The 17,059-nt window shown below is 40.1% G+C and overlaps 1 protein-coding gene across 1 annotated transcript in view; it reads right to left on the bottom strand.

The window, feature by feature from the left end:
• The window catches only part of LOC111570181 (nuclear factor of activated T-cells, cytoplasmic 3-like), a 34,801-nt gene extending 20,797 nt beyond the window's left edge, over positions 1–14,004 (bottom strand). The window contains exons 1-3 of the mRNA XM_023272796.3: positions 13,606–14,004; positions 2,439–3,120; positions 887–1,285 (exon numbers count right to left, since the gene is read on the bottom strand). Coding sequence (XP_023128564.2) covers positions 887–1,285; positions 2,439–3,120; positions 13,606–13,678 — 1,154 coding nt within the window. The 5' untranslated portion in view covers positions 13,679–14,004. The remainder of the gene's footprint in view (positions 1–886; positions 1,286–2,438; positions 3,121–13,605) is intronic.
• Between the last annotated feature and the right edge of the window lie 3,055 nt (positions 14,005–17,059).

Genomic DNA, 17,059 nt, shown 5'->3' on the forward strand with positions numbered 1-17,059 from the left:
GATGAATGTACTGCACAGTGAGAATGGACAAGGTGAGATGCTGAACGCATGTTATAAATGAGAGATGGAGTAGACTGACGCTATGGTCGCTGAGCCAATCAAGACCCAGCACTGTGCACTATGCATTTTATTTCGAATTAATATTCTTTTAAAATGTTTTAATTACTATTTTTTATACTGTTGATTTTTTTAGGCTAGAAAATGCTCAGTTTACCACAAAAATAATTAAAGTGATAAATATATATATTAAAAAAACCCTATATACCACAAAATTCCACGATATAGCGAAGAATTCACAATACCAATACAATTTAAAAATCTGCGATACAGTGAGGTCGCGATATGGCGAGGGACCACTGTATTTCATATTCAACAGTATTCTATGTTTTGGTATGTACTGGTGTGGCATGCAACTACATATAGTTCTGAAAATATCACTATTGGACTTCTGTATTATTTGTTAATGTGTGCTTAATGATGGGACTTTTCATAAGAGCTTCACTTTTTTTCTTATTTCAACTCTCGCTTAGAGACTATTTGATCTGCTTGTCCAATATTACAAATTCTGAATCAATGGCATGATGAAAAATAACTGGCAATTTCAGGCATTTATCTTAAATATTTCCAGAGAATTATTTGAAATTTCAATGCTCAAAAAAACGTGCCGAAAATCATTCCTGCTAACTGCAATCATGCTGTACAATGACTTCCCTCTGTAGACTTCTGAAAGATTTTGCACATTCAACTTCACTTTTCTTTGTTTTTCTTACTTAACTCACATCATCTTAAGGTAACTTATGTACATTTTATCATATGTAAATTGCTTCTGTATCACTGCAATTTCCCTTGTGGGATCAATATGGCGCTCTGTCAGTTTATTGCCTACCTGAACAATGGAGATGCTCCAGGTTTGGGTTTGTTCCAGCTGAAGTGGGAGGGCACCTGAAGAAACAGTACAGCCAGGCCATCTTTGTCCTGTCCCTCTTCTCTGGAAGAATCCTGACAAGGCTCCAGACCAGGGTCTCCTCGACCAGTCAGGAGGCCCAGCTGGCTCCCTGATGTCCTCCTGGTCTTGGAGGGGACATCCAACTCCTGAAAACCAGACATCAGGAGGGGTCCGAGGGCACCAGCAGGGCTTCCCACCCAGGTGTCATCCGTCACACTGCCGCGTGGGGAGGTGCCTGGAGTGGGGCTGGGTGAGTGGTGAGGTGAGGGTGAACGGGCATAAGGGTCAGCACTGGAGTGGCGTCTCTTCCCGCATGGGGAGGTTGGTCTGGATGACGGCCTGAGAATGGAGGTCAGGATTAGTACAATTTTACAGATGTTAATAATCAATGCTGTATTAATTAAAATGTATACCCAACATTTGACTCAAAATTTAAAAATCAAAGTTGACTTTTGTTCACTCAAGTTTTATGTCTGCTCCTTCACGGCGCCCCATCATTTCTTGAGTAGTTAAATTTTAGCAAAAATATGATGTGCTTTATAAATAACAACAAATTTGGTATCCATCATTGCACCCTGTGTCACAACATGAAATGGGCTTCCGTACGACAAGATTGCTGGCTGCTTGAATGTGTGTTGTTCAAGGATGTGGAGGTTTATAGTCAGGACACAACAAAGGTCTCTGAAGCATTCACTGCTTTTTACATAGGGAGTGAGGGTGATAATAGGATTTTGAAAACTGAGACTACATTCATAGCATCAGTTTTCATGCCAAAACAGCGTTAATTTTTTTTTTCAATGAAAATAATATCCACCTAGACAAAATTTTAGCATCATATCAGAAATCATCTCCATCCATATTAGCACACCTTTTAAAGGCTTATCCCATAGCCATTCATGTACACTGTGAAAATGTACTAGTGCAAACAATTCCTCCATTTCTTCCCCTAGAGCACTAGGAGAGTCAGCACAATCTAGAAAAGTCTTCTTTTAGGTGTTTAGAAAAGTTTAGATTTAGAAAAGTGGTCTTTTAGTGGTGCTAAAATGCCAGATTAATGTGAATTCTTGGAGGAAACATAGCAGAGGCTATGTGTTTTAAAATGAAAACAATATAGTGTGGATGTAGCCTCAGAGACATGATTTGCCCATACTAAAGGTTCTTGTAGTTAGGTTCCACTTCTGCCTATCAAGACTTAAATAAAAACCCCGAGTTTTCAAAAGTAAAGTGAAGTCAGCAGCTTTTTAAAAAGTCTTCATTTAAGGGTTGTAAAATGCCAGAGTAGTGTGGACTTTTGGAGGAAACATAGCAAAAGATACGTGTTGCAAAACAAAAACAATGTAATGTGGGTGTAGTCTCAGTGTGACACGTTTCAGCAACACTAATGGTTCGCGTCCTCTTGTACTTGAGAAAACACTCTTATTCCAAGTGACAGTACCTTTTTTAAATAAATAAAGCTATCAGCTACAAGTTTGGACACCATGATAACCTGTACCTGGAAGTGGGCCGGCAGTTCAGCCAGCTCTCCTCGGTGACACTGGTGCGAGGGGAGTGCGAGGGTGACTGACGGGGCGACTGACGGGGTGACTGATAGGGTGACAGCGCTGGGCTGAAGGCTGAAGGATGCTGGTACTTTTGCTGCCACAGCTCGACCCCAAAAGCCCCACCCCCACAGCCTGGGGACCCCAAAGGTGACCCAAGAGGGGATCCCAGAGCAAGGCAGGCTGCATCGCGCAGCTCCCCGTCCATGTCATCATAGACATGGGAGATGGACCCGCAGGAGGATAAGTCAGACATCCAACTCCTGGAAGACAGGCTGCTGCAGGGGCTTGGACAGAGTGCTGGGTCTCGGTAGCAGGGGTCCAGAGGCAGGTAGAGCTGGTCTCTGGGCCAGGATGCCTCAAGATAACCCCCCTCTGCCTCACCTACTGCTGAAACTACTTGATTATCGCTGGGCTCCACATGGTTGTTAGGGGCAATGGAGGTGATCTGAATGCTGGGGCAGTCAAAGGCTCTGGGGTTGCCCTTGGTGTTGTACTGGTTCCCTTCAGAGCCAACATGCTGGTAGTTGCCTGTGGTGGGAAAATATGACGGGTGACTCTGCAACTCCTGGCTGAGAAGTTGCCCGGCCAGAGTCTGTGTCGAGGATGGAGGCGCCTTCACATCTAGATCTGGACCTGTGAGGTGGAAGAGAGGAAGCAATATGTAAATCAGATGTGGGATCATCTGCATTGCAAAGGTGTGTATGTGTGAGTTAGGGACTAAGCAGCAAAGCAGGGACACAAGAGAAAACTTCAAACTGTAAGGCTTTATTTTGCCAAAGGAAAATGTCCATAGAAAAACCAGGATTGCAAAAGATTAAAATACATCAGCAAAGAAAAAGAATCAACAGACATTCGAACTCTGGGCCCTTTAAATAAACTGAGGTTAACAAAACAATAATAGCAACAGAAGTCTGAACTGAACAAACCTGACCTCCTGAATGACACAAAAGAAGGGGTACATATACACGTAGGCGAGCCTACAGACACACAAAAGGGGGAGGGACCTATTCCCACCACCAAAATATATTCAACTGCCACTTAAAGACATTGTACAAATAATACCTATTAATACTAAAGAACAATACCACTCCAAAACTCAAACAAATGTACACATGCTGCTTTTCTTGACGCCTCTGCAATTCAGAACTCCTCTTGCCTGCACTCTGAGTTGGCGTCTTCCAATTCCTGTCTGCCAGCATAAAAAGCTGCCTTAAACACCACCTGTCCCTTTTGCCAGGGACTCAGCAGCATGTGGAGCAACAAAGACATAGGTACAATGTGTTAACAATTCAAACCATTTTGAAAAACTTATGATCACTAAATGTTAACTAAAATGCGTGCACTGAAATTGATAACAGTATCATAATGTAAACCAAAGAAGCTAAATAAACATCTTTGACCAAAAAATGTGTTGGTGGTTATTTCTTTGAAATGAAAAGAAACATTACAAACACTGCATGGTGCCAATTGTTGATGGGTACATCACAGTGTGTTTTAAATATTAGTATGTACTAGCAGCTCTCCAGTAGACACCTGACAGTAATTGTTCACCTGGATACAGCCAGCAGGAAGATTTCGGAGTTGTGGGGTTGAACCATCTTGTTTGAGCCAATCCCCTCCATCAGCATTATACATATGATCACACCTTTATGAAATACATTAGCATTAGTTTTTTCAACATCTTTTTTAAAAAAAATAGATTTTATAGACTAATCAGTTGAATAATCTAAAAAATGACAAGACTCCACAACAAAAACAACTGTTAGTAGCAGTTCTACTTGTGTTTGTATCGCAACCAAATTCTATGGATGTCAAGAAATGTATGTCTAATGGTGCATGCAACAGTATGATCCACATACAGGCCCCAGTCACCATTCTTGGCACAGAGGTGGAGGTTGTCTGAAGCTATAGGTACTTGGGAGTGCAGCTAGACGACAAGTTGGACTGGTCCAGATACATGAAGGCAGTGTACAAGAAGGGCTGTGAATATGTTTTAAGTTTTATACCTTTTTTTTGAACTTATATACTATGTATATGGTCATACTGATGACTATCAGTGTTGGTGTTCTGTCGGGTTTGTGGGTTGTCTGTGTGTTAACATTCTACTGTTACAAGTAATTTCCTGTAATAGATCAATAAAGTATTATTCTATTCCATTTTATTCTGTGAGAATATCTCTACAACACAACTTGAAGTAATGTTAACTGTTTTCAGTTTTTACTATAATCTTCTTTTTCACAGACTAGCAAATGCTCACTAGCCAAAAGGATGGGTTCTGATAACACATGAGCTCATCAAGGTTGCAGTTGTGAATCAGGACCCACATTATTTTAAGAAAGTGTGTCTATTGTTTAGTGGTAAGTGTTTTGTGGCTGTGGTGTATCAACTATGTAATGCCAGTTACAGAAATGTAATCTTGGTCTGTGCAATGTCAAATGTTCAACTGTCAGTAGCTGCAGTACAGTGAGTTTACAGCAGTAGTTAATAGTACATGTACTGGACTAATTATGGTGACAGATAATCTCAGACAGTTCCATAAGTTTACTCACACAGCTGCAAACCTCACCACAACCCTACTATTAATACCCGTTTCTCTCCGTCTCTCTCATGCATGCAGACACACACACCTTGCACGATGTATGCAAAACTGCCAAATAGATGATGCGTGAGGAGGTGATACCCACCACCAGATGGGTGCCACAGAGCAGTTAAAAAACCAGGAAGTAAAACCCGGCAGCAGACAGGCAGAGTGACACATGGTCTGTCTGCACAAAGCATGAAACACAAGCAGCCATGCAATGTGCAATACACACGTGAAGACCATATTATGGCAGTTTTAAGTTTACAATGACTCCTATAACTCAGATTAGTTTTTTTTAATGATGGAATCGTTGAAACCCAAGCATTTTTGTCACACAAAAAACAATCATGCATTTTGGTTCTTTCATAGACATATTTTAGGTCTTCTGAAAATATGACAAAATCAATATACATACAGCAATAATAGTATTTTATTCTAGCCTCTATCAGTTTCTTTACCACTGTTGATGTGTGTTTGGGGTCACTGTCTTGTTGGAACACCCAACTGTGTCCAAGATCCAACCTTTTGGCTGATGATTTTAGGTTTGTCTGAACAATGTGGAGGTAATCCTCCTTCTTCATTATTCTGTTTACTTTGTGTAAAACACCAGTTCATAATACTACCACCACCATGCTTGATCAGGTTTGGTGTTCATGGGATTAAGGACCTCACCTTCTCTCCTCCAAACATATTTCTAGTCATTGTGACCAAACAGCTAATTTCTGGTTTCATCTGACTATTGAACTTTCTTCTAGAACACCATTTCGCTGTCCACACAAACAGCAGCAAATTTCAGTTTAGCCATTTCTAGAGGAAGGGCTTCCTTCTTGTACCGCAGCCTCTCAGTCCATGGCAATGAAAAACACACTAGTCTATGGACACTGACACCTGTGGTCCAGCAACTTCTAATTCATTGCAGATTTGCTTTTTGGTAATTCTTGGTGACTCTTGACCATCTTGATCAACTGTCTCCCGGCAGCAGGTGATAGTTTGTGTTTTCTTCCTGATCATGGCAATGGTACAACTGTACCATGCACTTTGTACTTACAAAAAGTGTTAGCACAGATGATTTTGGGATCTGAAGCTGCTTTGAAATTACTCCAAGTGACTGTTTTGACTTGTTCAAGCCAATGATTTGCTTTATCAGATCTTTGTTGAGCTCGTCACTTTCACACTGTAGTGTTTGTGGCTGAGTCTAATGCGTGTATCAGACGGGCCCTTTTTATTGGCTCAGAGGACTCAGCAGCTGTAGTCAATCACAAATCTATCTATCTATCTATCTATCTATCTATCTATCTATCTATCTATCTATCTATCTATCTATCTATCTATCTATCTATCTATCTGCCCTTCACCCTCCCATTTATCCATTGATTAATCAATAATCTACCCATTTCAGGTGTTGAATGTTAGCTGCTTTTGAACTTTGCAGAGCTGAAGGTAAAGCCTTTAAATGTCTTCTTGTGTTCAACCAGATATTGTGTCACTGATATAAGACAAACAGCAAATCCTTCCATTTGTTTGTCATCTTTTAAAAATATTTTTACTAATAATGTATCAAAGTAGTTTTCTGTCAGACAACTAATTGATGAAGCACCTAGTCTTTTGAGCTCTAATTGAATTGCCTACAATCCATTACGTAAGTACAAATTAATCTCTTCAGTCTGTGTACTTAATTTTGAGCTGAAAATAATTTAGTTTTCTTTACAGATTCACCCACTGATTATAAGGATGAACTGATTATTCCTGTAGTCAATATAATGACAGAAAATGCAAAAAAAAAAACCTGCAGCTTTGACATACAGAGATGTATCTCATTACCACAACACTAAGCTCAGCACTTTGGCAAGGAGGGGAAGATACTGTTATGAAGCAATCAACCATCTGAAACCAAAAACAATGACTCTTACATTTTCAATTCCATAAAGCTCGAGCATGTTTTTCATGTATTTTTTAAAGATTGAATCACTGATCAAAAGCAGGATATTTCTTTTTACAGTTTACATTAGTTGCAACTAATGAGTATTTAAATTATTCATTAATCTGCCTCTATTTTTACTTAACGATTCTGACTATTTTGTTTTTATTTCGCTTTTTGTAAAGGCCATGGAGATGTCTTCAAATGTGTTTACTGAAAACAAAATGAAGCAGTAAATCAGTCCAAATGAAAGGCTGAAGCCAGCAAATGGTTGCCATTTTTGTTTGACTTAAAAGATGGATTGTCAAAATAGCTGCTTAATTTCTAGTCAACAGATAACTGGAATAGTCACCCTCAAACTTTCAATTTCTTACATATCAATTCTTGCTTTTTTTGTATATTTTTTGAGATTTTGGACTGTTGCTAGGACAAAAAGTAATCTTGTGACATCAACCAGGGCTTACGGACATTATGGAAATTATTCTCTATTTTCTGACAATTTACCGTCCAACCAATTGATTGAAAATGTATTAAAAACAATCTTCAAATTAATTGATAATAGTAGTTGAAGCCTCTGTCCTCTTCTTCAAATAGACATGAACTTTCCATGTTCTGTAACTAGTGGATTGTGAGATTAAAAGATTTAAATATGATTAATAGTGACACATAAAATCACAGCGTCAGTGCAATATAATTTCAGTCAGTATCAAGTGGCTGGTCCAGTAAGGATAGGTGAGTGATATCCAAAAATATCTGTAAATCTTTGCATTTCAGACAGTATTCACAATTTCCAAACTTGTCCAACTGCCTACTGAGAAAAATTATCTAAGAAAAATGTTTTATTTTCGGTTGTGGAGATTTTTTCACTGGGTTTTCTGGAAACTAATTTAGTTCCTTCTTCACTTCTAGAAAATACAAATGCTTTTGTCCTGGAGAGGAGATAACACTGCCTTATCTTTCATTAAAGTGCAGGGGACAAGTGAAAGACAGAACAACAGCACTAAGTAGACCTGGGCAATAAATCAATAACAATATGTATCTATCAATAGACATTTCCAACCAGCAAGCAGTCCATAGTGGAGAGGTACTCTGCAACAGTACTGTATTAAAAAAAGTATTAAAAAGGCACAAGGACATAATGCACGCAGTAGTGCAATGCATTGCTAAGGACACGCAGTCACTCAGATTATTTGAAAACCCTGTCTTCAGAATGTTTCTGAGCATTGTTGGAACCCACTATGTTGTCAAAGACCAAAAACACTTTTCAAACACTGCACTCCCTTAAGTTTATTCTGACTGCAGGGAATCTGTAGAAAAAGAGCTGTCATCGGTCTGCTACTTTGCCACAACCTTTCACGTCTGGCTGAGTCGCACGTTGTCACATTTGAGCCGTATATTAGCCTAACTGTATATTTCATGGATAGCGACTGAAGTCTAAGGAGCATCTGCTTGGAAATGCCATATTTTCCAGAGGGCCACATGGGAGAAGTGATTTCACAAGGCTCTGATGCACTGGTCTGATGGGGTCTGAATGAAAACAACCAAGTATGCATTGCCACAGACAGTTGGGCAAATACAGTTGAAGCCACTTCACTGAACAATTGGACTTAACTGCAATGTTTTGTATATAGCTTGCATTCAGCTATAGATGAGCAGCACTGGCATTTAGTAGTTTCATAATCTTCCAGGGTTTGTTAACAGGAAAGTCACTTAGAGAAGCATGATTAGGACAAACACACAACCAGGAGGGGCTCACGCCTCTCAAGAGTGGTAGCAAGAGTGCTGCTGAAGTCCTGGCTTCAGACGAAAACACTCGACTCTAGAGTCCATGCAAGAAGCATTAAGTCCTCTACTGGAGTTGACAGATTCACTTTCTGGGGCGCTCTATGTGACAGTGTCATGTGTGAAGCCTCTTCTCCAGCTGCTCAGAAGAAAGATGACTAAATGTTAGTTAAAGGGATACTCAGCTGACAAAACAATTAAAAAATTAAATCATGGCACACAATGAAAAGCATTCAGGCCAGGTTACTGACAAGTTGATTGATGTGGCTGGCTTAGTTGATCCAAGATTCAAGGGTCAGTACATCAACCCAGAAAGGTAGAAGTCATTAAAATGAGTGGGCACTGTTCAAAATGATCAATAATGTCCAAGGCTTGTCCCACACATGAGCTACAGGTAAAATAGCAGTTGCAGAAGGAGGACCACCAATACCACTGAGTATGAAGAGTCAATGATTGTCCTTAGTTTCTTCAAAAACCAAACCCCTGATGCAGATGCCTTGCCTCTCACTGAAAGGCAAAAAGTCAAGAGCAGACCAGAACGACTCTGATGTCTCCTGCTGCAGACAGTGAGTCAAAACCCCTGGACTGCTGGAGGCAACATGACCACAACTTCCCAGGAGTGTGTCAATAAATATTTAAGCACACCAGTCATCAGTACCCCCTCTGAAAGAAACTTCAGTGCAGGGGGAAATGTTGTCAAATGTACCAGGGCAGCATTAAAACCAGAGCAAGTGAACCAACTTGTTTTTCTTGCTCACAGTTTGAAGTGATTGGTGATTGTAAGTTCTTGACAGTAATTCTTACAACATTTCTGTGCACTGACCCAGGTATCTTAATTAAGTTTATACATCTTGATACTAGGTTTCTCTACCTTAAAGATAAATCAGATTTTGTAAGTTACATTATATTTTATGTCATTTTTATTTGTTTTAGAGGTTTTTATTAGATTTGCTACATCTTACAGAATATCGCGTTGATCTACCTCAAAGTTTACTTTAATTTTTGACACTGACAAAACATTCTTCTATTTTCTGTGTTGCACAGTTTTTGTGAAACTTTTTTACTACGTGTAAAAGTTTCTTTCAAATGTACTCCTTGCTCTTGTATCTGAATATTTTTGGATTATCTGCTCTTTATTTAATGTGTATCAAGGTGAGCTCATTCTGAAATGATTGTTTTTATTTATTTGTGTTATTGTGTATATTTATTACTTTGCTGAAGATAATTTAATAACATTTAAACTATAACATTTAAAGTATCAAAGTTTCTTCAATCCTGAATAAAGTTGTTCAATTCTACTTTATTGTCCTGATTGTCATTTAAAAAAGATCATCATGATATTTTCAGTAATTATTGACATTGATTTTCAGAAAGACTGCCCATGACTAACCTGTGTACGTTCATAAATAGGCTAAGGTGGTTGAATTCTAAATAAACTTTTTTTCCCTCCTGGCCTTTATTCATAATTGGTCATTTAAAAATTATCAATAATTATCGATTACATCAGTCAATACTTTTTTTTAAATTGTGATAGCCTTTTTGGCTACATCGGCCAGGCCTAGTACTAGGTATTTGTAAACCGTGTCTTGGAATGCAAACCTTACAAACTGCCTGTGGTCCGGGTGAACTGCTTACATAAAAGTAAGCATGTTTTGAATCAATGGGTGTAAATCAGTTCTCTAGACCAACTGCATTCAGAAGCTGAACATTCTGACTTTGACTTTGTTCAAGTAAGTTTGTAGATATTTGTTGGCACACAAAAGACAGATACCTCCTCCTTTAACTTTTCCTCACATCCAAAGCGGGAACCGCTCATATCACTTCCTTGTTTAGGACACAGTGTAATTCCTCTGTCAGTACTGCTACTACAGTGTTTACCATCGAGAAGAAATAATGAGGCCTAAAACAAAAATGCTAACAGTCACCCATGGAGAGAGTAGACATGCGTGTCTCTGAGGGAGATCTGCTGCCAGCTGACTGAGTTGGAGTACTACAGGTGGACGGCTGACACCCACAGGTGTGCTAGCTCGGAACAACCTCACTTGACTGTTCTGATTTATTTGGTTTGCAGTCTTTTGAAAATTAATGTTTGTTGTAACATTTGCGTTCATGAAAAGAACTGAAAGCATCTTTATTGGGGCACTGAAAGAGTGATAAATATTGTGAACATTTGTTCTGGTCACCCGATAAAACATTAAAGCACCCGAACTGGGGGTTCCATGAGACAACAAAAGTGCCTGGGGGAAATGTGCTTGGGAGACTGTTTTAGGGGAGAGCAGTGCTATTTGGGGCTGAATCCCTGAACAGAACATGGAATGCACCTCTTGGACAACAACAAATGATGGGCTGCAGTATCTCCCTCCAGCTGGAGCCCCTCTCCATTCAGTCCTTGAGTTAGAATGACTGATTTTTCTTCTTCCTTGGTGATGAGTTACTCTCACAGCCTAGAGGGGGCCGTGGTGGTTTAGCAAGTGGCTGCAGCTTCTGCAGGAACTTTGGCTTGCAGAGGGCACTGGCTTCTTGAGAAGGGGTTGTGGTGCTGCAAGCTTGCAAGAGCTGCAAGAGGGTTTTTAAGCTTTACATCCCATCTAGGCATGATGCTGCACAGAGATTCTGTCTGCTTCCTCCTCAGCTCAAATTTCACCTGGATGGCATCCAGCGATTGTCCAAACAGGCTGTCAGCAGTGACTGGCTGATCCAGACACAAGGACCTGTCTCCATCCGGAACATCAGACAGTGTCAGCTACAGGTGTCTCTGTGCCATGAGTGTGAAAGCCATTTGCTGAGGGAGAGCACTGCACAGAACAACGCACAAAGAATGTAATCTGTAGTGACTTTGACTTCACTGAGGAGAGGTGCCAGTGGACTCTCAGAGGACATCAGGGACCCAAGCTTCGACACAAGCACCGCCAAATATGTCTGCAGCATAATGATGGAGGTCAGCACGCCTGAGCTTGGTAGATTTTATCCAGCCGCGATGCAAAGCCCTGCAGTGCTTAAACAGGAGAGTTGTGGGGCTGCCCACACCGTGGTTGTGGGACGGAGCCTTGTAAGCAGCCGGGGACGGCTCCATAGTCAGTGCCACACCAGCTTTTTCAGTCCCATCCCGATCCAAATACTGTCTATCGCATGGCACGGTTTGTTAGATCTTGAAAATAATTCTGAGACAAAGTCTGAGTACATAGGCATGTTGTTTTCACCGTCAGAGGCTGGGGGAAGACAAAACCAAACTAACCGCGGTGGTTCTGAGCTAGTAGAGGAAAGGGCCACTCCACCTCCTGTCTCTCAGCTGCACAGCAGTATGGAAAAGAGAAAGTTTTATTGTTGTGGCAAACTGGTGAAGCAGCCATGGCAACTTGACCCAAAAGCAAACTTGCGTGCTCATCCTCAGATCAGTGGCTATTGAGCTCCTACACTGACTATGGCTTGAACTCGGCCAACCAGTCAACATATTCCATGCAGTCAGCCCAGCCAGCAGCGGGGAGTTTGGGGGAATCTCCACGCCATCAGACCCAGGCGAAGAAGGTTCCTTTGACTTGGAGACGAGAGGGTCATGCCTTGAGGCCTCTGTCTTTCCCAGCACTTTTTCCAGAACGTGGGCCATCAATCCTGGGTTGAATGTCGAAGCTTCTGTCAACACTCTCCTGGCGTGGACAATTCGCAGACAGACAAGACATGCTTCGTGCTGGCCTTTGTTGAGAGCCCCAAACCCTGAGGACAGGGTTAAACAGAAGACGCCTTTGTCTTAGGCGTAGTGCTCATATCGAGACAAAAAGCTTATGACTTTACAAGAAAACTTAAAATTAGCGCTCCGATGACAGCCAAACTCACTAAAAACATAATGTTGGCTTGTGTCAACAGGGGCAGTTAAGCTAACCACAAGCCCAGCAGTAGCCTGCAGAACACAGAAAAACTAGCAAGTTAGCCCATTTCAGAAGAGGTGGGTCAGTGGAGAACTGAGGGCTGACTGTGATGACAGGTGCTTATAAGTGCAGGCAGGACCTCACGTGTCATCACAGATCATCTGTCGTAAGGTGTGAATAGAGGTGTCTTCAGTCAGGCAATATGAGGGTGTCATATCCCGTACTGCATGTGTTGCACTAAGTAAACTGCCTGAAAGGAACTAACAATTACACACATAACTCATCAAGAAAAGTTACATATAAATCCTTAAAATTCTAAAATAAATATCCTTTAAAACAAGCTTTTTTTTAAAGTATCAGTTTAAAGTATTCTGGATATGACCATCAAAGTACCTTTTTATAAGGTGTTTTAATTCATGCATACTTTTAAAATGATCAATACTTGATACTGTTATAGCTTTTACTGCGGAAAACAATGTTTACATTTCGATTCTATGGGTCTTTGGGGAAAAACTGACCAACTTTCTTCACCATTTTCAGACCCTTTATAGACCAAATTGAGTAAATAATTAATAGATTGATTTACAACGGAAATGATCAGTACGCAACGCTTTACTACATAAGATAATGTCACTTAATACTTGTACTATAATCATACAGACCAAAGTATGGGAAATGCGATGAAAAAATAGCAGGTACACACCTAAAATGTGTGTAATAACGGAATATTTACATTTCATCTTTTCAAAATAAGCATTTTTAAGTTTAAAACAACAACAACAAAAAAAGCAGAGCAAGATATGAAGTCTTTGGAGAAGCTGCAGAGGTTCTGTATTTAAGTGTAACGTTTACGTGTCGTGTTGTTTACTGTATATTACTAAACAGACTGTTTTCAACCTTCGTGTAACTCTCGCTAGCTTTTAGCTCGGTGCAGCTGACAAATTGCTAAGTTGCGTCGCCCAAAAGACACGTACCTGCAGCCTGTCTGCCGTCGTCCTCAAAGATAAGTCTGAAGTCCAGCTCCTCTGTACAGTTTACTGTGGACATTGAACTAAAGAGACGCTAAATATCCTCAAAGGGAGACTTTCCACCGAGCTCTGTCTGTCCGTCTGTCTTCTAAAACTGACCCGTCTCACTCACTTCCATCCGACTGAAAGCAGAACTCCGCTTCAAGTGAAGACGCGCCAACAACCTGTCGACTAATTCCGAAATAAAAGTTGTTAACCAACAGCTACACGATCAATAAATATGCCCCCGCCCTCTAGTATTAAACCACATCGGTGTGGTTGTTTTGTTGACTGCTTGTCTTCGCTGTTTGTGTTCGTTTGCAGCGAGTTTACTACCCTCCAGCTTGATCCGTGTGCTGCTTTCAGGTTCTCCTCGTAAACTCCTCTCCCACGGTGATGGCGGAAATGAGTAAACCGGCTCTGAAATACAGTTCAAGAATCAGCAGCCAAGAATTGACAGCGCACATCTCGCTGTTGTATGTATGTGCTGGCCTTAACTGTTTACAGCAAATCTTTCATTTTAAACCAATTTAAGAGTGTTTAAGCTTTTGTAATATATTTGTAATTCCTCTTAATTTGTATGTTTCCTGTTAAAAATAAAAGAGTCAGTGAGTTTCTGTAAGACATAGTGCCAGTAATGTTTCTTTTTATCTATTTATGTGCCTATACACTGCCCTAACTACTATGCATGTGGCTGACAGGTTTTTTGTAGTGTTCCTTGTCATACATAATGAACCCAAAGTTTCCCACTGGAATAATAACTCCGCCAAGGAACACTGCGGAGTTATGTGGTGGTTAAAGTTGGTTTGTCTGTTTGTCTGTCTGTCTGTTAGCAACATTACTCAAAAACAGGCAAACGGATTTGGGTGAAATTTATAGTGAAGGTCAGAAATGACATAAGGACCAGGTGATTAGATTTTGGCAGTGATGCGACTTATAGTCTGGATCTACGGATTTGTTAAAGATTTCTGTATCATTGCAAGATCGCGGCACGGCATCACTGTAACTGTACTGCGCTCTCTGAGTGCTTTTCTAGTTATACGCTGTCTTTAAATCTCAGCAATTATAAAATGCAAACTAAAAACATGCATATTTGTACAATAAGTTGTGCACATTATGTAAACAATCTATTTAAAAGCATATGGACAGAATATGAAAACAAAATTGAAAGTTGTGGTGGCATAGTCAAGGCTCTACACATGCAGTATGGCAAATGTTCATAATGTTGTAGTATTCTAATATTATTACAGGACTACTTGCATCTGTATATGCAGCTGCCTTTACGGCTGTGAGACTTTAATGTCCAGTTTAGGCTCAACTAAGTTTTTCATGCATCTTGTCAATTAGCTGGTTTGTTAGTTTTGCAGAAAGCTGCTTAAAAGACATGTAATAAAAAGTAAATAAAAAAACAAATACTTGCCAATTCCAAAAAATTGTTGCATTACTTTTACCCCTTAGATTCACAAGTGACTAACCAACATGAGAAGCTGCATGTTCATCTTCTGATGTTGGCCATCAGAAGCTACACTCTTCCATAAGTGGGTCAAAAATGACCTGTATTCAAATCAGTGTGTTTGTATGCCATTTCTGTCATTTTTGTTAAGAATAATCATTTGCATTATTGTTTGTATTATATTTTGGTCCTTACAAGAATGATTTCATGTTTGACATGCAAACCTATGAATCAATATGTAGCTATATAAAAATGCATACATACACGTGCACACACATACACTCAGTACATACATAGAGTAATGTTAGCTAGCTAAGTTAGCTAGGTAGTGTTAACGAACTATAAAGTAGGCTAATTTGATGATACATAAGGATAAGACATACTCTTTCACACAAGAGTCATCAATATGCAAGTATGTTGAAAAATATCAGCTTGATGACATCAAATTTTATCTGAGGTAAAAACATGTATCTGGTCTTCTGTGTAAATTAATCTTCCCGATCGGTGACACTTCTGACATAGTGTGTGTGGTCCACAATAAATATATTTCTGATAGTTACAATTGATAAGAATCACAGGTTTCTATGAGATTCTATGGGAAATGCATGTGGGTCATTTTCGACCCACTTATGGAAGCTTGGGGTAGTAATACAAATATGATAATTTCTTAAAAAGTATAAAAGGTAACTAAAAATTTAAATAGAATGATATCAAAAACATGTTTTTTTTTTTAAGGAATAGCTGGAAAATGAAATAACAACTTTTCAGTACAGGGATATTGCAAGAAAACGGCCTCACCAGGTCATTTTTGAACCACTTATGCGTCTAAGGGTTAAGCACTCCACAAACAAGATCGTGTCACTATGGGTTATTTTACATCTTTAAGGGATTGCAATTGTCGCATTTAATGTGTGGTCACGTTGCACTGCAGCCTGTTTCAATCCCTCTGTTCACTGTGCTGGACGGTGATGTCCATATTTCCCAGCACACTCGAAGGGAGCATCAGACCGCCCCATGGTGACGTCAGCAGCAGGTTGTCTGAGGTTCAGTTCAGAACTTGACACATTCAACATGCAATCAATGAGTGCTTTAAAATTCTGGTCTTCTGCAGTTCTGATAGGTCAAGACCATATACTGAACCTCCGGTGTCCAAGTTGTCCAAGTGCAAGTGAAGGCAACACTGTAGCAGCAGCGGCTGGTCGGGCCAAACACAGAGCTGCCAGGTACAGACTGACTGATGGACAGCACTTCAGGCCACCAGCAGATGAGTCAGTCATACAGTACCTGCTGTTAGAAAGAAGTACGTTCAGTAAACTCTCAAGGTCAGCACCACATGCATGGCCATGCAGGTCACTACTACATGACCAGTCAGTAAATTGTCGAACCACCCGCTGGCTGGTCATCTCATTAGCTTGTTCTGGGTTGCTAGCGTCGGATCACTGGCCAAAATTAGTAAGTGCAGTGGTGCCACGTCAGTTTGCAGACAATGAGGAGAAAGTCCAGATATGTGTTCTATGTTTAACCCTTGTGTTGTCTTAGGGTCAAAAATGACCCAGCCATCTTTTTTCACACACACAATTAGAATTTTTTAGATTTCCAGGAAGAACAAGGACTGTAAAACAAATACTGCTGCACATGTGAGAAATACAACTGTAAAGTCCATGCACACACTGGAATACGGTCTTACATGTGCTAATAAGAGTTTAATATGTTCTTCATATTTTTTTTTGCATCTAATATTTTACTTTATTCTGTTTATTGTTGTAGGTTACGTCCCTTGGGGGTGAGAGCAATGATTCAAAAGATGTGAGAACAGTCACATGTAGTTGAATTCCATTGTACAGTATACAACACACTGTTGTTTCCCTTCAAAAATGCATTTAAAGCTACTTCCTGCACACTTCTGGTACTTTCTTAGGATATACAAGTACTATCTCTGGCTAAACAAATAATGTTTAAACCTATGCA

Source organism: Amphiprion ocellaris, chromosome 3 (genome assembly GCF_022539595.1).
Source record: "Amphiprion ocellaris isolate individual 3 ecotype Okinawa chromosome 3, ASM2253959v1, whole genome shotgun sequence".
NCBI classification, from domain to species: Eukaryota; Metazoa; Chordata; class Actinopteri; family Pomacentridae; genus Amphiprion; species Amphiprion ocellaris.